The sequence below is a fragment of the Crocodylus siamensis genome, chromosome 1, assembly GCF_052110815.1.
Source record: "Crocodylus siamensis isolate JL-2025a chromosome 1, ASM5211081v1, whole genome shotgun sequence".
Classification (NCBI taxonomy): Eukaryota; Metazoa; Chordata; order Crocodylia; family Crocodylidae; genus Crocodylus; species Crocodylus siamensis.
In genome coordinates this window covers 66,826,855-66,850,784 of record NC_143395.1, presented here as the reverse complement: position 1 = coordinate 66,850,784, position 23,930 = coordinate 66,826,855, and the positions used below count along the sequence as shown (strand labels likewise).

Sequence of the window (23,930 nt, the reverse complement as noted above, 5' to 3'; positions counted from 1 at the left end):
GGTCCTGCAATGACCTCGGCCAATTCCTTTAGAACTCTAGGGTGGAGCTCATCTGGACCGGCTGACTTGAATACGTCCAGTCCCTCTAGTAGTTCCCTAACTAGTTCCTCACTAATCCTTGGCCCAGGTGTGCCTCCCCTGGGGCCCGAGGGGGCCCAGCAGGGAGGTGACTGTTCTGGTCCCTACTTAGGAAGACAGAGGGAAAGAAATCATTAAACATGTTAGCTTTGTCGTCTGGTGTGACGACCAAATTTCCCAACGCGTCCTGCAGGGGCCCCACATTACCCGGAACCTTCTTTTTACCCCCTTATGTATTTAAAAAAGGACTTCTTATTGTCCTTAATCTGGGAAGCTAGTCCTAATTCCATTGCTGCCTTGGCCTCCCTGACTGCCCCCCTACATCCCCGAGCAACTGCAGTATAGTCATCCCTGGTGATGTCCCCTTCTTTCCATTGGGTGTGCACCTCCCTTTTAGCAAGGAGACATTCCCGGATGCTTTTGGTGAGCCACGGAGGCTTGTGTGCCCTCCTGCTCCCTTTGATCCTCGTTGGGATTACCTTTCTTTGGGCTTGGAGGATCATCTCCTTTAGGAGCGACCACTCTCCTTGGACACCTGGCTCGCCTCCCCTCTGGGCCTTCAGTGCTTCCCCAACTATCCTCCTTAGCTCATTGAAGTTTGCCCTCCTGAAATCTAGGGCTGCTGCCTTACTGCATGCCTTTGCCACCTTGCGCTGGATGGTGAATTCCAGCAGGCAATGATCACTGTCGCCCAGGTGTTCGAGCACCTGCAGCCCCCTCACCAGGTCATCACCTGTGGCCAGCACTAGGTCCAACAAGGCATCTCCCCTGGTGGGGCTGTGCACCTCCTGGGTTAGATGGAGGGAGGTCCTGCACTCTGTCTAAGAACCTACATGAGCGGTCAGACCTGGCTGACTGCTCTTTCCAGCAGATATCTGGGAAGTTCAAGTCCCCCATGGCTACTACATCCTTAGACTTCACTACTTCTGTGAGCTGACCTAAGAATTCCTGGTCAAGCTCTTCCCCCTGGTTGGGAGGTCTGTAGTAGACCCCCACTGTTAAGTCTCTTTCCCCTCGACTGCCTTGTACTCTAACCCAAAGCACTTCAGAGTGCCCTTCCTCTGACTCCTTGCTAATTGACGAGGATGTGCACTCCTCCTTAATATAGAGTGCCACACCCCCACCTCTCCTTCCTATCCTGTCCCTCCTGTACAGCCCATAGCCCTTGACATTCACCGCCCAGTCATGCGTTGAGTCCCACCACGTTTCAATGATCCCCACTATATCCAGGCTGGTGTCAGCCAGCAGGAAGGTGAGTTCCTTCTGCTTGTTTCCCATACTACAAGTGTTTGTGTAGAGGCATTTGAGGCCTCCTGTAGATGTGTGTACTGACCCCCTAGTCCCAGCGTTATCCTGGCTCCTGTCGCTTACCTGTTTATTTGTTTTGCTCGTTGGTCTAGGCTGGGCTGTAGTTGTGGGTGTTGCTTGGTTTGGCAGGCCAATGTTTCCTCCGCCCTCAACTTCCCTTTCCCCTAACGAGTCTAGTTTAAAGCCCACTGGAGGAAGTCCGCCAACCTAGAAGAGAACACACACTTACCTTTAGGGGAAAGGTGGAGCCCATCCCATCCAAGCATGTCTCTCGTCGTGATATGCCGGTCATGGCTGAGGAAGCCAAAGCCCGCCTCGAAGCACCAGTCCTGTAGCTGCCAGTTGGTCTCCGTGATGCACGTTTCATGCCGTCTGCCATGTCGACTCACCGGCAGGATAGAAGAGAAAACCACCTGTGTGCCCATCTCCTTCAGCACGCACCCCAGAGCGTGGTAGTCCTCCATCAGGCGATCAGGGCATCTCCTGGCTGCATCATTAGTGCCCACATGCACTAGGACCATGGGGTAATAATCGGTGGGCTGGATTACAGTTTGGAGCATCCCCTTCACGTCCTGAATTCTCGCTCCAGGTAGGCAGTAGACCTCCCACGCCGGGCCCTCCGTACCTCTCAGGATGGAGTCACCAATGATGATCACGTGACGCTTTCTCCTCTTGGCCTGCTTGTTTCCTTCAGCCTGCACAGGACATGGGGAGCGTGGAGTTGCCTCCTCCCCTGTTTCATCCTCTCCTTCCTCTTCCTCCAGGGCTGCCAAGGCCTCGTACCTCTTCTCCATCCGGACTGGAGGAACTGGTGCTGCCGTGTTACGAGCAGCCCTGGCATGGGAGGTGACCGTCTGCCACTTAGCAGTGGAGGGCACTCCTTGAGGTGCATCCTTCTTGGTCGTACAATCCTGCAGGGAAAGAAAATATCTGTCAATTTCTTCCTCTGCCTCTCGGACTTCCCTCAGCCTGCTAACCTCCTCCTGGAGCTCCCTCACCTGTGACTCCAGGACCCTAGGGCGGGAGCTTGGAGGACAGGTGTGGGGGTCCCTAGTCCTTGCCCCCCCCAGGCCTTGCTGTGCAGCTCCCACAGGCCAGGGGGTTGGGGGATGCCAGCCCCCCTGCAGGCTCTATCTGGGTGGAGGCCTCAGACAAGCCCTGGGAAGCCCTGTGTTCTCGTCGATCCTCCCAGTCTTGGGCTATGGGCTGAGGAGGGAACGGAGGATCCACATAGTCAACCAAAGGCTGTGGTGCTGGTGTCATCAGGCAGGCTTTGGCTTCCATGACCACAGCCTGCTCTTTGGCAAGCCAGGCAGCAAGCTGCTGGAAAGAGATGGCCTCCACCTCTCTTCCCTGGGGAGGAGGCTCTTCTCAGCCAGACTGGCTGACCTGCTCCACTGGGCTTTAAACTAAGCCCATTGGGGGACGGGGGGACTACCGCCGCTGCTAGCCCACTGAGCAACCCTTGCAAAGCCAGCAGGCCAAGGCACTTAAGGGAGCCCACCCCTGCCCCAGCCCTGGTACAATCTGTGGTCAAGGCAAGAGCCCCCAAGGGGACACTTGCCTGCCTGTACAGAAATGCTAGGAGCTTGGGGAATAAGCAGGAGGAGCTCGTCCTCCTGCTTAATGCAAATAATTATGATGTCATAGGGATAGAGACCTGGTAGGACTCCACCCCTGAAAGGACCTCGGGTATAGATGGCTATACCCTGTACAGGAGGGATCATGTAGATAAAAGGGGCGGGGGTGTATCTCTCTATGTTAAGGAAAGCTACATGTCCCTCCAAGCTGATATTGGCGACCAGGGTGGACAACTGGAGACCCTCTGGGTTAAAATCAATGGGGAACCTGGCACAGGGGACACAACAGTGGGAGTCTATTACAGACCTCCCACCGAAAGTCAAGAGCTTGACCAGGAGTTTGCCTGGGAACTGGCTGAGGCCGCATGCTCCAGGACCATGGTTGTCATGGGTGACTTCAATTACCCGGACATCTTGTGGGAGGATCACTCAGCAAAATCCGAGTGGTCGCAAAGCTTCCTCTCATGCGTGGATGACCGCTACCTGACTCAAGATGTCTATGGCCCAACAAGAGGCAAAGCGGTGCTCGACCTGGTACTGGCTACTGGGGCTGACCTAATCAGCAACCTAGCGATCGATGGGAAGCTGGGTGACAGTGACCATGACCTGATCACCTTCACCATCTGCTGTAAAGCTGGCAAGTCAGGCAGCAACACGGAAGTCCTCGACTTCAGGAAAGCTGACTTTGACAAGTTCAGGAGGCTTGTCAGTGAGGCCCTAAGGGACCATGACCCCAGGGAGAGGGGTGTTCAAGAAGAGTGGCTGCTCCTGAAGGGAGCGATCCTCAATGCACAAGCTATTCCGTGTCAGAGGAAAGTCAGCAAGAGGGCACAGCAGCCCCCCTGGCTCTCCAGGGACCTAGGAGACCTCCTGAGGCTAAAAAGAAAAGCCTACAAAGGATGGAGGATGGGATTCACCTCCAAGGAGGATTATTCTGCACTGGTCCGGACCTACAGGGAGCAAACCAGGAAAGCCAAGGTTGCAACTGAACTCCAACTAGCTTTGAGCATCAAGGACAATAAAAAGTCCTTTTTCAGATAGGGAGCTGGAGGAAAAGCAAGGGCAACACTGGACCCCTGCTGAACCAGATGGCGCAACTGACGCCCAGGAAAAAGCCAGCCTATTAAATAGGTAGTTTGCGTCGGTCTTTCATCAGTCCCATGGGACACCCATGCCCGCTACAGGACAGGGAGGTCCGGGAGAGGGAGATCCCCTGCTTTCCATTAATGCTGATGTCGTGAAGGAACATCTTGAGAAGCTGGACACCTTCAAGTCAGAGGCCCTGACAATTTATAGCCCAGGATACTCAAGGAGCTGGCTAGCATCATAGCTCAGCCTGAGGCACAGATCTTTGAAAACTCCTGGTGCCCTGGTGTAGTGCCTGAAGAGTGGAAGAAGGCCAATGTGGTGCCTATCTTCAAGAAAGGGAGGAAAGTGGATCCGGCTAACTATAGGCCTATCAGCCTGACTTATATCGCAGGGAAGATCTTAGAAAAGTTTATTAAAGAGGCCATCCTTAATGGACTGGCCAAGGCCAACATCCTAAGGGATAGCCAGCAGGGGCTTGTTGTGGGTAGGTCTTGCTTGACCAATCTCATTTCCTTCTACGACCAGGTGACCTATCACCTGGACAAGGGAGAAGAGATTGATGTCATAGATCTTGACTTCAAAAAAGCCTTCCATCTGGTATCCCATGATCACCTCTTGGCAAAACTGGCCAATTGTGGCCTTGGCTCCACCATGATATGCTGGCTGGGAAATTGGCTCTGTGGTCAGACCCAGAGGGTAGTAATTGGTGGCAGTCACTCATCATGGTGTCCTGTGACCAGTGGGGTCCACCAAGGCTGTCCTTGGACCCATATTGTTCAACATCTTCATTAATGATGCGGACATTGGAGTCAGGAGTGGACTGGCCAAGTTCGCCGATGACACCAAACTTTGGTGCAGAGCATCCACGCCAGAAGATAGGCGGGTGATCCAGGCTGACCTGGACAGGCTCAGCAAATGGGCAGATGAGAACCTGATGGTGTTTAACACCAAAAAATGCAAGGCTCTCTACCCTGAGGAAAAAAACCTGCAGCATCCTTATAGGCTTGGCAGTGCTATGCTGGCTAGCACTACAGAAGAAAGAGACTTGGCGGTCATCATTGACCACAAGATGAACATGAGCCTACAAGGTGATGCTGCGGCTACTAAAGCGACCAAAACGCTGGCTTGCATCCATAGATGCTTCTCAAGCAAATCCCAGGATGTCCTTCTCCCCCTGTACTCAGCCTTGGTGTGGCTGCAGCTGGAGTACTGCGTCCAGTTTTGAGCTCCACAATTCAAAAAGGATGTGGAGAAGCTTGAGAGAGTCCAGAGAAGAGCCACGCGCATGATCAGAGGTCAGGAAAACAGACCTTACAATGACAAGCTGAGAGCCATGGGGCTCTTTAGCCTGGAAAAGTGCAGGCTCAGGGGTGAGCTGATGGCCACCTATAAGTTTATCAGGGGTGACCACCAGGATCTGGGGGAACGTTTGTTCACCAGAGCGCCCCAAGGGATGACGAGGTCGAATGGTCATAAACTACTGTGAGACCATTTCAGGCTGGACATAAGGAAGAATTTCTTTACTGTCCGAGCCCCCAAGGTCTGGAACAGTCTGCCAGCGGAGGTGGTTCAAGCACCTACATTGAACACCTTCAAGAGTAAATTGGATGCTTATCTTGCTGGGATCCTATGACCCCAGCTGACTTCCTGCCCTTTGGGCAGGGGGCTGGACTCGATGATCTCCTGAGGTCCCGTCCAGCCCTAATGTCTATGAAATCTATGATGTTATGGGATAAGTACCTATTTCTATGCAGACAGTTAGGATGACATCTTCATTAGCGACCTGGATGAGGGTGTGAAGTGCACCCTGTTCAAGTTCGCTGATGACACCAAGCTGTGGGGCAAAGTGAATACACCAGCAGGCAGGGACCACATCCAGGCAGACCTGGATAGGTTAGAGAAGTGGGCAGATATGAATAGGATGCAGTTCAACAAGGACAAGTGCAGAGTGCTGCACCTGGGGAGAGGGAACCAGCATTATGGTTATAGGTTAGGGGCTGACCCTCTCAGCAGCACAGAGGCAGAGAGGGATTTTGGAGTCAGGATTGACTCCAGGACGAATATGAGTCGCCAATGTAATGAAGCAATAGGCAGAGCCAACTGCACCCTGTCCTGCATCAACGGGGCATCACTAACAGGTCCAGAGAGGTCTTGCTCCCCCTCTATGCGGCACTAGTCAGGCCACAGCTGGAGTACTGTGTCCAGTTCTGGGCACTGCACTTCAAGAGGGATGTGGAGAACCTGGAGAGGGTCCAGAGGAGGCCGCTCGTATGGTTGAGGGCCTCCGTGGCCAGCCCTATGAGGAGAGGCTGAGGGACCTGAATCTCTTTAGTTTCCAAAAGAGGAGATTGAGGGGGGATCTTGTGGCTGCCTACAACTTTATCAGGGGCCACCAGCAGGGACTCGGGGAAAAGCTGTTCACCAGAGCCCCCCTTGGAGACACAGGAACAACAGCCACAAACTGAGGGAGGATAGGTTTAGGTTAGATATTAGGAAGAACTACTTCACCGTAAGGGTGTACAGAACCTGGAATGGGCTTCCCAGAGAGGTGGTGCTCTCACCTTCCCTGGAAATCTTCAAGTGGAGACTGGACAGGCACCTGGCTGGGATCTTATGATCCCTGCCACCGCTTGTGCTCCTTCCTGCCCATGGCAGGGGGTCGGACTAGATGATCTGTTTAGGTCCCTTCCGACTCATTGATTTTATGATGTAATTCTATTTTAAGCCCGATGTCAGATACTGTGCTTTGGGTATACTTTCCTTGTAATGTTCTTTGACGGCATTGGACTATCTAAAATGAGTTGTCCTGTAAAATTGGGACTGCAGAACTGTTTTTTGTAGACTCTCAGTTATATCTACTGAATTCTTCTGTTTAATTTTGCCATACTATTATAAGGACCTGCAATATTTATGACACTTCTTTTTCCCTCTAAAATATCAAGGTTTGTTAATATAGTCCTTCATACATGCATGTCATCTTTGGAGAAACCTGCTGTTGTTTGTTAATCTGTTCTTGTCATCTGATTAACGCAGTTTGCACTACATAAAGCATTTAGCTCACATTACCTTGTCTCCAAGATACTGCGCTGGTTACTGATCTGGCACTGTCTGTATTTTCAAGTTGCCTCATTCATTTTTTAAACCAGATTATCCGAGAGGTTGGTTGGTGCTAAGTAATGCAAGACTGAAACAAAAAACAACATGCTAAATTGTAGCCGACATCTTCAATTAGGCTTTGTTGTTTTGAAGTATTACCGCATGTTTGACCCTCAGAAAACTTAGAATTCTAGTTGATAAATGTTATCTAACTACACTGTGTGGGTCTTGGGCACTGTGGTAGCCTTAGCTAGAAGTCTATTTCTGTTGTTTCAACTTTAACATAACCCAGTTTTGTAATTAATCCAGTAGTCTACTTATTAAGTGTTAATGCTTCTGAAAAAGTACCTTTCTGTGCCATGACAGGCCTGCCAAGCACAGAAAAGCAGAGTTTGTTTGAATCTATACAATCTCCTTCATCTTTCAAGCTTTCTTGTTCTCCTGCTGGATGTTTTTGTCCTGGAGCCAGCTGATTTTTATTCTCTTCCCTCTCCATTGTAACTGCCTCAAATTGGGAGCCCCCTGACTGGTCTATTGGTTTTATTGTAAGCTCTTTTGAGCAAGACCTGTCAGTTATTCTTCATTGCATAGTGCCTAGGACAGTAAGCCCCTGACTTGATTGAGGCCTCAAGTTGCTACTTCTTTATAAATGGTAAACAGCAGCAGCATGGTAATATGTCTTCTGAAAGGTGCTTTCTCTTAAGTTTCTGGTGTGAAATTTCTTCCTAAAGTGACATACGTGAACTGGATGGCTAAAAGGACTGGTAATAGGATGCAGTTTTGGGTCACTGGTTCAAATATGCTAAGTGTTATTCCAAGTGCCTTAATTTAGTTAATGTATAATGATGCTGAAGGAGGAAGACAGCATATTACCAACAGGACTACAATGCAATTCCATCTCCTGCAAGGAAAATGTATCTTCTTATCTGTATTGGAGAGAACAACAGATTTTATTCAAGTTCTATTGTTCATTCTTATAACAATGCCAAGATTTTGTTCACAGTGTTTAATTTTTCCGTTCTCATGAAGTCTGTAGCAGTCTCTGACATTAGGTCCAGATGCTCTACTCAGAGAGTGTGTGTTGGATACTGTGGCAACAGGGGATACTATACTGGCAGCTCAGAATTTTGCAGTCAGATGAAGATCAAAGTAGTCCCTTGGTGTAGGCTCTCTTGTCCTTCCTGGCCCATGACAGTACTACAGAAAAACTTGAATACAGGAAGGCAGCAGTAACAGCTGTGATAAGATATGTCATCAGGCTGTTGTGCTAGCTCTGCTCAATTCAGTAATTTTCCTCATGTCTGTCTTTATTTTAGAATTATGGTTCTCATTTCAAGAAGGAGACATGAGGACTAAACTGTCTCCTTCCCTTTGCTAGAGAATCCTTCTCTAGGCTGGCAGAGTCAGTGGCAGTAGCTAGTGGAGCACAATGAAGAAGTCCACTAGTTTTGCTGCCAGGTGAATAGGTAACTGAGAGCTGCTGGAATCCTGGAGTTAAGATGCTAAACTTTGGGTTGTAGCTCTTTCTCACTCCCAGCTACCTGACAGATGAGCCTTATTGCCAAAAATTTCAGTAATTTCATTTTTCTTAACTATATCTGGTCAGAAAGGGAAAGACCACAGTGGATCACTCTGTGATGGCTTTGAAGCCCACATTGAATGAGCAGGTGGGTCTCAGTCCAGGTTTAAGTAGGCATGGGGACTGCACAATCTCCTCCCCTTTGTAACTATCCCCTCTGCCCTCCCCCCTCACTGCCTTACCAGCATGAAGAGGCAAAGCTATTGCCTCTGTCTTTCCTGTTCTGTGGATAACAGAACTTTTAAATTGAGATTTTTTTCAAAGCTGATTAGAAGACTCATTCACCCAACTCTCTTTTAAATTCTTCTCAAACTAACTTTGAAATACTCAACTCCAATTTTTAGGTCTATCTCTTCAGCAGGCCCGTGGGAAGCTAGTATTTGCTTTGGATTCAGATTCGGCCAATTCGAGAGACAGTGATTCAATTTGGTGATTCGAATCCCTGTCCTGAATCGATTCAGCTGAATCTGATTTGGAGATTTGGCCGCCACTGAATCAAACAGGCCTCATCTCCGTCTGCTCTCCCAGCCCTGTCAATGGCTGCCCTGCCTGGCCCTAGCCAGGCAGGGGGATGGGGAGGGACAAAAAAAAGCTCAGCACTGCACTCACTGGCCCCTGCCAAGCAGGGGTGATCCCTGCTGCATCGGGGTGCTCTGCCAGAAGCCCTGACAGCTGCTGCAGCAGCTGGTGAGTGGAGGGCTTTTTTAAGTGCTGGGGTGCTGGGGCCGGGTGAGGCAGCCATTGATAGGGCTAGAAGTGGGTGGGGGATGGGAGCTTGTGGCAGAGCCCGCTGCACAGCGTGGGGCTGTGGCAGGCAGCAGGGACTGCCCCACTGCCTGGCAGGAGCCAGTTAGTGGTAGTTTTTTTGGTTTTTTTTTTGAAGAGCCGGGATGCTGGGGCTGGGCAGGGCAGCCATTGACAGGTCTGGGAAAATGGGCAGGGGGTGCTCAGTGGTGCTGAGGGAGCAAGCAGGGGATGGGGCCTGGTGGGGGTCCCTCCCATGGTCCCTGCCCCCCTTCTTCAGCCACCCCCTCCACCCTGCCCCCTACTTACCGGCATCTGGGCCTACTTACCAGAGTCCGGGTCTAGCTCCCTCTGGCAGCAAGTGGGGATTGTCTGAAGCTCTCTGAATCTTTTCAGATCAGTTTGGAGAGCTTTAAATTGATTCAGACCTTTTTATTGGTCTCCCAATTCAATTTGGAGATTCAGCCGCCGAATCAGGCTGAATCTCCTCCCAACTGAATCAGCACCTGAAGCTTCACACAGCCTTACTGTTCAGCCCTTTTTAGCTCTCTTAAGCTCATTTAAATTTTTTACAATTTTATCAGATCCTGGATCCCCTCACTAAACAAGTTGTGTAATGGACTGAGTTGCCAATCCTGGAGAGGTCTGTCATTCTTGGCTTATTTAATGTCTCACCAGATGAGCTGTTGAAAGTCAAGTGGATGATTTGGTATGCAACCAGTTGGATTTTGTTGAATCCCCAGCTATTTGCCAGCAATCAGTCAGTCAATCTCTCTCTTTCCCTGGAACACGTCTGTCTGTTTTTATTTATGCCCTAAAAATCTCAAGAAAAGTGTTTAATACTTTTCAAAAAAACTCATTATTATAATCCTTTGTTTTAGATTAATCAAAGCAAGCTTTCAAAGTTTTGTTTTGTTTTTTTTTTTGGTGAAGTAGGTAAGTAAAAAGATTAACCTCAAAAAATGCATTTTTAGACTACAGTGACATCTTCTGGAAAGCTTCATTAGCAGTGCATCATCTACATCCTAAACATGCCTAAGTGGCTAATTTTACTGCACTCTCAAGAGGCTTTTGCATTTTACCCACAGAGAAAACCAGGTGCATGTTTCACTGAATTTCTGTGGCACTAATTCTAGGAGAATAATTAATACCCATATAGGCATATGAGAATATCACCCTACTACTTAAATTGTTGTATTTCAGACACTTAAGCAATCTGTAGAAGTGAACAGAACTGTGGAAAATCTCCATGATCAAAGATGAGTCAAGATAAACTTGTGTTGTGTAAGCCAAAGCATCTCAGGCAGTACTAACCACATAACAGACCTACACAACTTCTTGTGGTCCCACTTAGAAACATTTCCTGCTGTTGCAGGAAAAAAAAAATGCCAGGTCTTGTGGTTATTGTCCAGAGAAGAGGAGGAGCAGAGCAAATGCAGTGATGTAATTTGCACCGCATCACATCACCACACCAAAGATTTTTAAATTAGATTTTTAATTTGTGCTAAACAAAAATTAAGTTCTTGCCAAAGAAAACCCACTACTAGGATTTAAAGAACCAAACTTGCCTATAGTAAAACTTCTAGCTCGTTAATGGAATTATACTAGGAAGGATATTGATAATTGTGTGAACTTAGACAAACGACGTCAATTTTCCTCTAGTGAGACTTTCAAGGTATAGTCAGGAAGATGTTGGCGAAGTATAGTATCCAATCTAGCCATGCAGTCAAGGTTCTTGCAAGCATTTTATGATGTTATCTCCACAATTTCCCCATCTGTTTGCATCTGTCTCTTATCTCTTGCCTTAGAGTTGGCTTGTAATTAGCGGTGCACTGATATATCGGTTCATATTGCATCGGCACCAAAAAAGGAAAATTTACATTATCGGCAGTCGACTTTTTTTGGCTGATATGGCCTATAATGTTGCTGATAAATGCTGCATCCAGATGAGCTGTGGCTCCGTCCCGCCCTGCCCTAGCTGGGCAGCGCCTGCCCCCGCTACACTCCCTCCCTCGCTGTGGGGGCCTTGATCTGCACCCTCCACTCCCCTTCCTTCCCAACAGACTTACCAGCTGGACGCTGCTCTCCAAGCTGCCAGGTGGCATATTGGCAATTAGATTGGTATTGGTCAATATGGCTAGTCAATAATTGGCCATCAGTATCATCCCAAAAAATCTTTATCGGTGCACCCCTACTTTTAAGCCTTTCGAGGAAAGAACCATCTTCCTTTTTTATTGTTTTTATAATGTCTAATACAATTTTATTCTGGTCCATGATGAGGACTCCTAGGTACTTTGATAAAAACAGTAAAAAAAATTGTCATTTTAAATGGCTTGGCTTGGTTAATTTTTCTTTATTTAGGCACCTAAAAATGTGCTATAATTTTTGAAGTTGGAGTATCCAGTAGCTCCCAAATTATTTCAGACTTAGTTAAAGGCAGAGTAACCTGTACCAGTAAAATCACAGCTTGTATCGTTTATTTCCATGTCCGCACTGGAGTTTTTACCTGATGCAGTTACACTGGTGATAGACCAGCAACTCCTGAAATCCCCAATATAGATGAGGCAGGCCTCAGATGAAAACTTAACTGACACAGACCAGCCACTTCTGTAACTAGCAAAATTATATTTGTGCTTGTTGAGAAATATTTTATCTTGGTTTAAAAGAAACGTGTGTGTGTGTGTGTGTGTGTGTGTGTGTAATAATACTTGAGGACCACAACTGTCACGTATATAATAGGTTTAAGAAACTAATACTTTCTATCTGACTTGGTCAAGCTTTCTATTAATCCAGTTTTAAAGGGATGAAAATACAGCTATTAACTCCTCTGCAAGAAGGCATGAATTTTGCCTCACTTTTTTTCTCTCAAAGTGTGCAAGCTGGAACATTTAATATAATTATGATGACTCATACATATGACGTGTATTATTTATTGCAATTTTTGAGTAGTTAATGCCTCTGTGCACCAATATTTGTGTTTTAAATAAAACTGAATAGTCAAGGAGGCATTTATATTTGGACAAATGAGGTGCGTCCACATGAGCGCATACACGCACTTTGCAGTGCCTCAAAGGCTTTTGAGGTTCTGCAAAATGCACCTTGTGCACATGATTTGGTTCTCTGTGCTGTGCATTTGTAGCGCAAAGCCAAATTTAGATACCGGGAAATCCTGGTAGTAAAAAAAGTGCTAAAAAGTGGCACAGCACATATGGCAGCAGCATGTGCCACTCAAAACCAGAGCCTGGCCAAATGTTTTCAAATAACATTTGTGTGTTCAAAATTACAGTTTTTCCAACAATCCAAGTGCCTGCCAAAGAGACATTCCGTATTTACATGCAGGACTTCAATTCAAATGCCAAGTGGTTGAAAATCTCTTTGGAGAAATGTGATTAAATACCTAGGTAAACTGAAGATTAAAAGCATCCAATTGCCACTGCTGCAGCTCTGGGATGTCCCCAGAGCCTGAGGTAAGGCTGCTGGAGCCAGCCCAGGTGCTGGCCCTAGCCTCCTCTACCCAACATGGGACACTTTGCTGTGCAGCAGAGCATGTGTGCAGGGGTGTTCCCCGAGGACAACTAAAACTAGCAATAGCACAAATATGTTCCCTGGGGAAATGCATGTGCACACTCATCTGGACACAGCCATTGATGTTATCCTTTAAAGTGTTGATACGGTCCTAATTTAGAAACCATTTTTAACTTTCATTGTTTGCTAATACAGCCAAATTCCAAGCAATGAGTATAAGAATGAATCACCAATACACCTAAAAGGAGTGTTCAGAAGTTTGCCTACAGAATCTTATGATCCCAGTTAATAAAATAAATGTTTTTTGTTCACTTAGGAACGTTCCTCACTAACGCTTGAGAAAAAACGTTTTGCCCATAAACATGATGAAATGAAAAATCTAGAAGATGTTGTCAAAGATATAAAACCATCTGTACTTATAGGTGATTTCTTATTTATATTATACACTTTTAACCAATGATATTTTAATTTTGATTCTGTCTAAAGGAAAGATTATGAACACCTCTGAACAGGGATCAACTTCCCTTAATTTTTGGAAAGCTCCTAGCACATAATGGACATTTAGAAAATATTAAATTATAATAAAGTCATATAATAATGTCTTCATTCTAAAGATCACATTTTACAGGTTAAATTATCTGTTTTCTTGAACTTCTGTGAAGAAAATGCATTTTCATTCTAATATTCTTGCCAGTGTTAAAGACTTTGTAATATATTTAACCCCAGACATTGGAATGAGGAAATGAAACGTTTGGGTCCCAGGTGTATGTTCTTATGCAGATCTGACTTTTGTAGAAAATTTGCCTTTATAAGGATCTTAATGTCAGTAAAGTTCTGTATACAGTATAGTTGTCTTATATCAGTGCAGTTCTTCATACAGCTTAATGAGTTTTCTACTGGCCATTTCAAGAATTAAAAAAATGTTCTTGAATTTTCACAGAATAAATGCATAACAAGATTAATCAATCCATCCATTAAAACTAATTGCTAAATCTTAAATGTTGGAAAATTTATACATGTATGACTGCCTTCTATCATGAAAATGAAAAAAGATTTTGAATTTTAAAATATTTGACTATTGCACCAGCCTACATAATACTAGCTTTTCATAATGAGTACTATTTGAAATCTCTTTGACAATTTAACTTAGCATTGATTATGAAACAGATAGATGAGACTTAGTTGTCCGAATAATTTGCTTATCTTTGCTCACAGAGTCGGATGGAGGCCTGTGGCAAAATAATGTTCAATTTTTCAAATAACATTTGTGTGTTCAAAATTACAGTTTTTCCAACAATCCAAGTGCCTGCCAAAGAGACATTCCGTATTTACATGCAGGACTTCAATTCAAATGCCAAGTGGTTGAAAATCTCTTTGGAGAAATTTGATTAAATACCTAGGTAAACTGAAGATTAAAAGCATCCAAATGAAAGTATCTGGATGGCTATATACTATAGTACTACTATAGATGGTATGACGTGTTAGTATTTGCATGTACATGGCTTTTATTCTGAGGCCATTTTCATCTCTCTCTACTGCATATGGGTAAGGCATTCTTAACGGAAACATAGGTCAAATTGACATTTTTTTTGTTTGGATGACTAATAGCTCAAAATTCTTCCCTGGATAAGTGAGGTCATGAGGGCACTACATTGACTAATATTTTTCCTAAGGTTTCACTTAATTCAGTCTCAACAAATGCCATATATGGAGTTTTGCTAGACACTACTTAGGAAAAAAATGCCTTGCTCTTACCAACGAAATGCAAGAAACTAAGATTTTTGTAAGAGGGGAAAAAAAGTAGTCAATAAGCATCAATAAAATTATCTTTCCCACTCTTTTTTTTTTAACTTTGTGGATTGGAATCTGCATTCCTAGCATTAATTATCTAGAAAGATATTTTTAAAAAGAGATTAAAAATTTGAGACCGAACAGGCCAACATTTAGTTTGTGTCAAAATTATGAATGTGCCATGTCTCCAAACTGTTCACTGTATCTACATATAGAATAGGTTGCCTAAAGGAACTTCTGCATCCAACAGTCCTGGTCCTTGCATGGAAGGTAATGGATTGAAAGTTAAAATTTGAGAACAAGTAATGAGTCAGATATAATCAACTTTGACATAATTGGGACTACAGTGATATGCTCCAGCTGAGGAATTGGCTCATTTGTTGTTCAGAAAATAGAACAATCTCTACATGAACAGATAAATATCTTTTAGAAACCTTCCAGTTGTTTGTACGTGGCAGTAGAACAGTGAGTGCATCCTGTTCTCTGGCACTGCACTGTGTCAGATCATGTATGCCAGCTCTATTCTATGTAAAAGGATCTGACAAAAGTGAAACGAGAAATTTGACTGGATTGTGATTTATAATAAAGCCATCCAACTTTACCATGGCTGGGGCCACCCATGGTGCTAGTGTGTGGTATGCTGCAGGGGTGCTCCAACCCCTAGGACCTCCCTCTGCTATGCAGACTGCACCAGCAACATGCAGCCCACCATACCTGGGCTGCACAGATCCCTGGAATCCTCTTGTCACTCAGGTGGCTTCTTTGCCTCTTGTACAGGCTGTGCCAGTTGTGCATGCCCCGCTCCCTCCCCATCTCCCACTGCCTGGGCTGTGATGGTGTACACACCCCCAGCCCTCCACCACTGAGTGGCAGCAGGAGAGCCATCCACTGGGGCCCACAGGTCACATGTTAATTTCTTGTGGCTGCATGTGGTCTTCAGGTCACCAGTTGGACAACCCTGCTTTACAAGATCTGCCTTGTATTGGGAGTGATGACTGAGCCTCACTGATATGGATGGCACTTCTTGAACCAATTCACCTCAAGCTACTTGAGTTCCCTGACATGCAAAGGAATTCTGATCCTGCATCCCTCTTGAAAAGGATGCAAATGCAATATTGTCTGCAGAAGTCTTGCTGGCTACTGTAGAGGGTGAGGCCTTTCCTCAGTAATTCCTGCTCATCAGTGGGCTGGCTAGCACAATAGTCTTTGCACTAAATTAAGTACAAGACATTTAAACATATTTAGCTATTATCTGTAGTTGTGACAGGGATAGAAAAGCCTTTTAAATTATTTTACATGGTATTGCATTGTTCAAATTTATCCAAAGAGGTTTTCAAATATTAACTAATATTTGAATCTTCTGCACTAATAGATATAGGATTCTTATGTAAAAATTGTTTTTTTTGGTTTTTTACTAACATAGAAAAACAAACTGTTTACTTTTTAACTGAGAAGTTACAGTAAAAGAAATGTTATTCCATATATTTATCAGTATCTTGAACAAATTAATTCCCGACATTTATCTTACCTTGTTATCATCTTGTTTAGGAGTTGCTGCAATTGGTGGTGCTTTTACAAAAGAAATTCTCAAAGATATGGCATCCTTCAACAAACGGCCCATCATTTTTGCTCTCAGCAATCCAACCAGCAAAGCAGAGTGCTCTGCTGAACAGTGCTATCAAGTAACACAGGTAATGGGAGAAGGTCAATCAAAATATAATCAATAAGTGGATTAGAGGATAATAATTGATTGTTATATTTGTTTTAAAAAAAATTTGTTGTACAGGAAATTAGAAGGGCGAAATTGTAAACAACTTATTTCCTCTGGAAATATATTAAGTATGCAACATGGCAAGAGAGATAATTTTATCAAAGCCAGTCAAACAAAAACCCCTTAGTTTGGTTTAAGTTATAATTCAGGAACATTGAAAAAATATTTTCAATATTCTTATTAACCCGTTTTATGGATAAATAAGCTGTATTTTTGGTGTTAAGAGGTGCAAAGAAATGAGAGATGAACCTCTGCTGAAAGTGTTCAGTACTTTCTAATTGTTGCTGTGTGCTGCTAACCCCATGCTGTATTCTGTGTGAGAAAGAGCGTCTTCTCAGAGTTAGGAGGGTGTGAGTGGGGTTGCATTTGGATCTGGATCTTCATATTAGAGGATGCTTGACTTGACCCTTCAGTATGTAACTTAACTGTACAATGACCTGTTTTCCCTAAAGATGTAGTCTATCTTCATAAACATTTAGGAAACAGAGTGTTAAGGATTCTCCTGTATTGCAAATGGAGTCTACTTGTTGATCTCTTTTTGAGATCACCAGTATTTGAATACACATACTAAGGATGTGAAAGGTTAACTGTTTAAACTTTTAAATGGTAAGTATATTCATACCAGTAATGTATTACCAACCTGTTAATGTTTAGTGTGTGGCTGAGTCTAGCAGGGAATGGAAGCAGCGTAGTGCCTCAGGAACAGGAAGGTGGCAGGGCAGGAGGGAGGGAGGGAAGGGGGAGAGGGGGTACTACTACCAATAGCTAGTCTGCTCCCTCCCTCCCAGTGTGCTGGCGGCTCCAGCAGACTGGGAAGCCCCTCTCCTGCTAGTGTCACTCGTGGCTTCATGCTGCCTCTGTTGTCTGATGGGGCTTATTGCCACCACCGCCGCCTCCTGTTGGAGGCCCCGGGGAGAAGCTTCCAGCAGCATCCGTGTCCAAGTGGGTCTGTGCACGGCTCCTGTCTCCCTGTGCTGCTCCTGGCAGGTGGCTGCAGCTCCTCTCCAATGGCGCGGTGGGACAGGCACTGGGACTATGTTATAGGTTAACTGTTTAACCAATATAATTAGAGGAGATTAAACCAATAATTTTTTCATTTATATTTTTAAGTTATATCTACATCCGTAGTATGTACTAAGTTGTTTCAAGTAGTTAAACCCCAAGCTGATGGTGTGAAGCTGCCAAAACCATGTTGCAAACCTGAGTGAATGGGCAAAATAGTGGCAAATGAATTTCAGTGTTGACTAGTACAAAATTATGCACACAGCAAAAATAACCTCAATAATAGGTACATCATGCTGGGTTCTGGAGTAGCTGTTGTGATGCAAGAAAGAGACCTTGGAGTCATCACAGATAGTTCTCATAAAAACATTAGCATAATGTGCAGCAATGACCAAAAAAGTCAGTAAGATGTTGGGCATCATTAAGTAGAAACTGGGAGGAAAAAAAAGGAAATGTTATTATGTAAATCTCTGGTGTACCCACATCTTGAATACTTTGTTCAGGTCTGATTTCCACATCTAAAAAAGGATGCAATAGAACTGGGAAAAGTACAGAGAAGGGCAACAAAGATGATCACAGGTGTGGAGCAGCTGCCATACCAGGGGAGACTAAGGAGGCTAGGACTCTTCAGTTTGGAAGAGAGAAAGGCTGAGGTGGGATATGATAGAGGTAGTTAACCATGTTAGTCTGAAATCAAGCAGAAGGCAGGGTAGGTAAGCACCTTATAGACTAACCAAATCAGAAATGCATCAGCTTGTATGAGCAAGAGCCACTTCATCAGATGTTACAAAAGGGAATACCTTCCTAAAATTAATGTAAAAAAATGCCATATGAATATCTGACTTTATACAGGCTGTAGAATATTACTTGTTCTTTATTGGAGTTATCCCCAAACAAAGAGAAGCTTTTTAAATACTGTAAAACTGACATACAAACAGAAATTTACCATGTTGTTTCCCTACTGAAAAGTACACGTTACAGTGCAATGCAAGACTCAGACAGGAAAGTATATAATATAAAGGACTAATTATAATGGACAGTTACGTCTGGTAACCAGAGCTAAAGATGCAGTAACAGATCTGCTTTGTCACCACAATATGTATAATAAACAGGCCATGATAACACTGTACAACATCAAGCTAAACAAAATATTCTTTGAGGAGCTGAAGAGAAACCTTGGTACTTAAAAAATCCCCAAGATAAACTTAGATAGCTCTGCTACAAGCAGGGTCTTAAAACTATTTAACAGTTTAAAAATTAAAATGTTAGGAAATGGATGAAAATAGAAAGTTCCATAAGGCTGAGTGAGCATCACCTTATACATCGCCTAACCCTAGTTGAACTTAACATTTAAATTCTAGGGTTCTCTCTTCTCAGAAAGCTCAGACTCTTGGGTTGTTTGAGCAGAGCATTGGGGCCAGCCTTTTTCTCTTCTGAAATTACATTTTTTTCCCCCTTACTGTGTATCAGAAGCTATATGGGGAAAGTATTAATGCAATCCTGTAGCAAATAATACATCAGACTCCCAGGATAGTTCTTTAGCTATCCCTAAATTATCTCTGAAAGAGGCCTTCTCCAGCAGTGGAATTAATTCTTGCACAAAGCGCCAGCACGAGGCTTATAGACTACTTAAATCCTTTGTAAGGCCTATTGCAAGGATTTGTGTGGTGCATAGATTTTGCAGATCCTTCTGCACAGGACAGATTTCAGGCTGACTGAAAAATGTGAGACCTGAAAGCTTAACTGAGGTGATCTGAAGTGTACAAAAGGCAAAATGAGATATTTTTTTTTAAAATGTACCAATCTAAACATCTCCCCACATCTTTTCTGTATGCACTTATATTCCCCATCATGGCTTGTACCTAAAAATATGTAAGCCTATAAGCATAACCTCCCTGGTGAAATATATCTAGTTTCCCCAAAGAGCTTGAAGAAGTTTTAACTAAAAGTAGATTCAACCTGACTTCCATGTGATAAATGGTTATATATGGCCTTTAAAAAGTTTCCTTTCAAAATAGCCATTATTTCAAAGCATGTTTTCTTTTAGGGACGTGGTATTTTTGCAAGTGGAAGTCCTTTTGACCCTGTCACACTTCCAGATGGGCGCACTCTCTATCCTGGACAAGGTAACAATGCCTATGTGTTTCCTGGACTTGCCCTTGGCATTGTTTCTTGTGGAGTGAGGCATATAACTGATGAAGTTTTCCTCACTACTGCTGAGGTAAGATATTAAGGATTACATTTTTTTTCATTTTTATTTTTAAATGATTATGTGATACAGAAAAATAAACATATAAATATCCAAAGGTATCTTATTTTTATAGTGAAGTTAATATTGCTTATACTTTTTTCCATCATTCAATGATTTCTATTTAAAAGGAGAGAAAAGACTTTTCTCATTGTCACATCTCTGTATTTTTGGGCCTATATGCAAGTCTAGTGTGTAAGCTTTTGTGCATGTCCTCAAGCATGCATCTGTGTGTGCTATATGGATGCATACTTACGGAGAGATGCAGTATAATTCTAGAGTATGGGAAACTCCACCAAATATATTATCTTTTGAGGGGCAGTTTTATTATTGCTTTCAGATATTTATAATTCTTTCAGGAGCATTCTTCTTCTTGAATTCTTTAGTACAGGAGCTGATAACATTTTTCTGTTTGAGATCCTTCTGAATGAAGGGTTTCTCATCCGGTATTTTATTATAAGCAGTCAGTTTTTATTTCCATTTTTTTCTTCTGACCTTTTTACTTTAATTCTTCTCTTTTCCTTCTCATTATATTTTTTTTTTTGTATTTTTTTTCTAATTTGTTGTCTTTTTGACGACTCCTCCACTCAGCAGAAGACTGTTTCTTTTGAAGGCCTTCATGTATGTACATTCTAGTGCGGGTGATCATGAACATCAAGTATTCAATCTTGGTGACTGTTTTTTGATCCTAGCAATACCTGTACAATATACACATGCAGTGCCTCCCATCATGCTCTTCATAGAAGGCAGAAAGGGATGCATGCTTCCCACTTCAGATCCTCAGCTGCTTTGGCTTGAGAGTGAGTTACAAGAATTTCAGCCTGTGTGTGTTTGGCCTTCTAGCCATTTTCAAGACCAGCTTTTTTTCCTAGTTTTTGGACCATCGTTAGTTTGTTTCTCTTTTTCTTTTTGTTCTGGTCTCTGCTATTTTATTCGGTGAGACCTGAAGATGCTTGTGGCCTGTGTCATGTGACTTCTCTAGCTCCATGATGCTCCATCTTTCCCCTCATTCTGACCTGGCCTATCCATCAAGTTTGGCCATGTGGGATGCTGTGTGAACTGCTTCTGCCATGTGTAGTTGGTGCCAAAGTTAAACAGGTGCAGAGAGCTGCTGGCTTACAAACTCATATTACTCATTTCACATTTGCAAATTTGGAATAGAAAGGAATAGTCTGAGGATTATGCAGTTTTCTCAAACTTCCCCACTGACTTGTCTATTCCCTCCACAGGGCTGGCTTTCACTTAGAATGGAAAGGATGGCTTGAACAATTGTTTTGGTCTTTCTGCCAGAATGTTCCCTATAAGATTGTACTGGTCTGATCTCATGACTCCCTTTCTTTAAGCTCTTCTCTTTACTTTTTTTAAGCTTTCACCTTAATTTCAGACTTTTAATCCTCCTACATGGTCCTATCCACATTTTTGCTATCGCTGCATCTAAAATGCCTCTCACTCTTTAGACTTCTCTATAATTCTAGCATGTCCAATATTTTGAATAATCTCTCCTTCTTTCCCATGTGCAAGGCAACTTTGCCTTTTCACCTTTAAATACCTTGAAATCACTTTTCATAAAGTCTTTATATTCTTGTCCAATGTTTCTGTTTTGTTGCATGTGAAAAGAATCATAGACTTGAAAGGGACTTAAAGATCATCTAGTTCAACCTCCTATAGAAATGCAGACTTCACTGCTGCTCTTCCCAAGGTAGCTTATTCCACTGTCACACTGTTAATTACATTTAGAAAGCTTCCCCCTACCTAAAATTAAATCTACTTTGCTATAGTTTAGACCAACTGCTTCTTGTTCTTCCCTCTGTGGCAAGGGAGAACAATTTTTCTCCATCTCCTTTGCAGGACTATTGTACTGTGTTTTCCCCAAACCAGTAGCAGGCAAACTGAGTTATGCTAAGGCTTTTAGCTATAGTCCAGGCCTTCCCAGAACTAAGCAATAAAATTGAATAGGCATTGGAAGAAGTAAAGGCTGTAATTGGAGTACTATAGGTGAGCAACGTATAGCACTTTCCCTATAAGGAAAGATAACCAAAAGTAGGATAGGATTGGTGTACTTTGTGAGGAATGTGTGGCTTAGTGCCAAGGGATTGGATAATTCTTTAGGGAAAAGCCATAAAATTAGTTAACACAAAGGACAATGTGTGCAAGCATGCAGCGGTTCTGGGAAGACAGACACAGCTTCTGTATCCTCCACTGGACTATGGAGAATGCAAAATATCACATACCCAGCGAAAGACCTGAGGCCTGGTACTCTCAATGGTCACTGCTGAGAAATCTATAGAGCTGCTTGTCAGGGAAGAAACTGGTAATATTGTCTAGGGGTTACTATTAAAGATTATTTGATACCATATCGGACAAAGGGCTCTGTCAATCCTTGGGGGTCTCTGGCAAAAAGAATCCTATTGGTAACACTGAATATATCTAGTTCCTTCAGCTTTTCTTCCTATGACCTGTATTCAGATACCTTTGTCATCATTGTCACTAGCTTTTGGATCCTTCCTGGTTTGTCTACATCCTTAAAATGCAGTACCCGTAGCTGGACACAGTAATCCAGTTCAGGCCTAATCAGTACCAAATAGAGAGCTACTGTCACTTCCCATGTTTTCCATATAAGGCTTCTGTTAATGCAACCCAAAATGTCCTTTGCTTTTCTTGTGACTGCATCACAATGCTGATTTATGTTTAGTTTGTGGTCTAGCTTAACTTCTTGGCAGTGAAGCTGCCAAGCCAGTTATCCTCCATTCTTTATTTGTTTTTCTTGAATTCAATGTTGTTGATTGTAGCCCAGTTCTCCAATGTAGTAATATCCATGTGAATTTTAATCCTATCCTCCAAAGTGGTTTCCTCTTCTAATTTTGTGTCAACTGAAAGTCTGATTAGTGTATTTTCTGTCCTTTAATTTTATTATTTGACTTGCGCATTATATTTCCTTTAGATTGTGTATGCTTAGGAAAAAGGGTTTCTGTCTTCTACATGTTTGTAAAGTCTGCTGCTCATGTAGGAGTAGCAAAAAATAAATAATCACACCTTTGTACCATAAATCAGTCCTCCTAGTCAACTGTCGGACACAGACTTACACAAGTAATACTAAAGGACAATATATGTACAACTTAAAAAAAACCCAGACCAAAACTCAATAAGCTTCTCAGCATTGGAAAGATGCATAATACAAGTGGCATTCATTATGAAATATCGTACACAGGTGCAAGTAGCACATACCAGATTTTTCAGTGAAAAGGACTTCCTGTTCATAGCTTACAGTTCTATAAGAAATAAGACATTAATGGCTATAAGGCTACAATAAACTGATCAAGAATGTGCATATAGCGAGTAAACATTCTGGAAGAAATGGCAAACAACAGAAAATGACTTTCAGAATATAAGCACTTATGTGACTTTTGACCCAAATCATTCAAGGACATCAAAAGATGCCATGCCATTAAGTGCTAATGCTAAGATACTAGGTTAATTTCAGTTGATTGCCATCATTGCTAAAGGAACAGTACAAAGGTTTTCCTTTGATTTCTATATAGTGCATGTTATTTATATACCAGTTAGAACCTAACAACTTCAAAAGTGTGGAGCACAATTGGAGCACAATTGGAGTTTTAATATCCACAGTGGCTAAGTTGGTTCCCTGAAGCATGTAGCATCAGAAGCATCAGTAGCATCCAGGAGGTCTAAAAACAAGAAATGACAAATGTAGCACTTATAGAAAGAATAGATGATTTTACACTGTATTTCGTCTTGATGGTGAAACTCGGATGCATTCCAGCAACTAAATACCAGGTGAGAATAGTCAATTTCTGGTTTGCCAAGCTTCCCTTTAAGGATAATTCATTAGGATGTTCCCTCCTACTCCAGTGATCTGGGTGGAATCAAAGCAAGAAAGTGGTCACAGACATTCAGTGTCCAGGATATCTGAGGCTTTGCAAACTAGGACCAGCACCGTTAATTCAGCTAGAAGAGATCCAGCAGCAAAAGTAACATGCCGCTCTCTTAAACTATCCTACTTAAAAGGTAGAAACTGCATGCTGTTCCCATAGAAGTTTTCCACGCTGATTTTAAGAAAGGGATGTATTATGGCATCTTTATAAAGCCATCAGTAGAGTG

General features: G+C 43.3%; 2 protein-coding genes across 3 annotated transcripts in view; one reads left to right on the top strand and one right to left on the bottom strand.

Moving 5' to 3' along the window:
- LOC149872870 (uncharacterized) overlaps positions 1-16,453 on the bottom strand; it is a 28,750-nt gene extending 12,297 nt beyond the window's left edge. The window contains exons 1-3 of the mRNA XM_090035770.1: positions 16,319-16,453; positions 7,122-7,239; positions 1,616-2,297 (exon numbers count right to left, since the gene is read on the bottom strand). Of these exons, the coding sequence (XP_089891896.1) occupies positions 1,616-2,180 (565 nt within the window). The 5' untranslated portion in view covers positions 2,181-2,297; positions 7,122-7,239; positions 16,319-16,453. The remainder of the gene's footprint in view (positions 1-1,615; positions 2,298-7,121; positions 7,240-16,318) is intronic.
- ME1 (malic enzyme 1) overlaps positions 1-23,930 on the top strand; it is a 297,390-nt gene that overhangs the window by 258,424 nt on the left and 15,036 nt on the right. For both annotated transcript variants that reach the window (XM_090035718.1, XM_090035726.1), the window contains 3 exons: positions 13,316-13,421; positions 16,339-16,481; positions 19,611-19,784. In XM_090035718.1, coding sequence (XP_089891844.1) covers positions 13,316-13,421; positions 16,339-16,481; positions 19,611-19,784 — 423 coding nt within the window. The remainder of the gene's footprint in view (positions 1-13,315; positions 13,422-16,338; positions 16,482-19,610; positions 19,785-23,930) is intronic.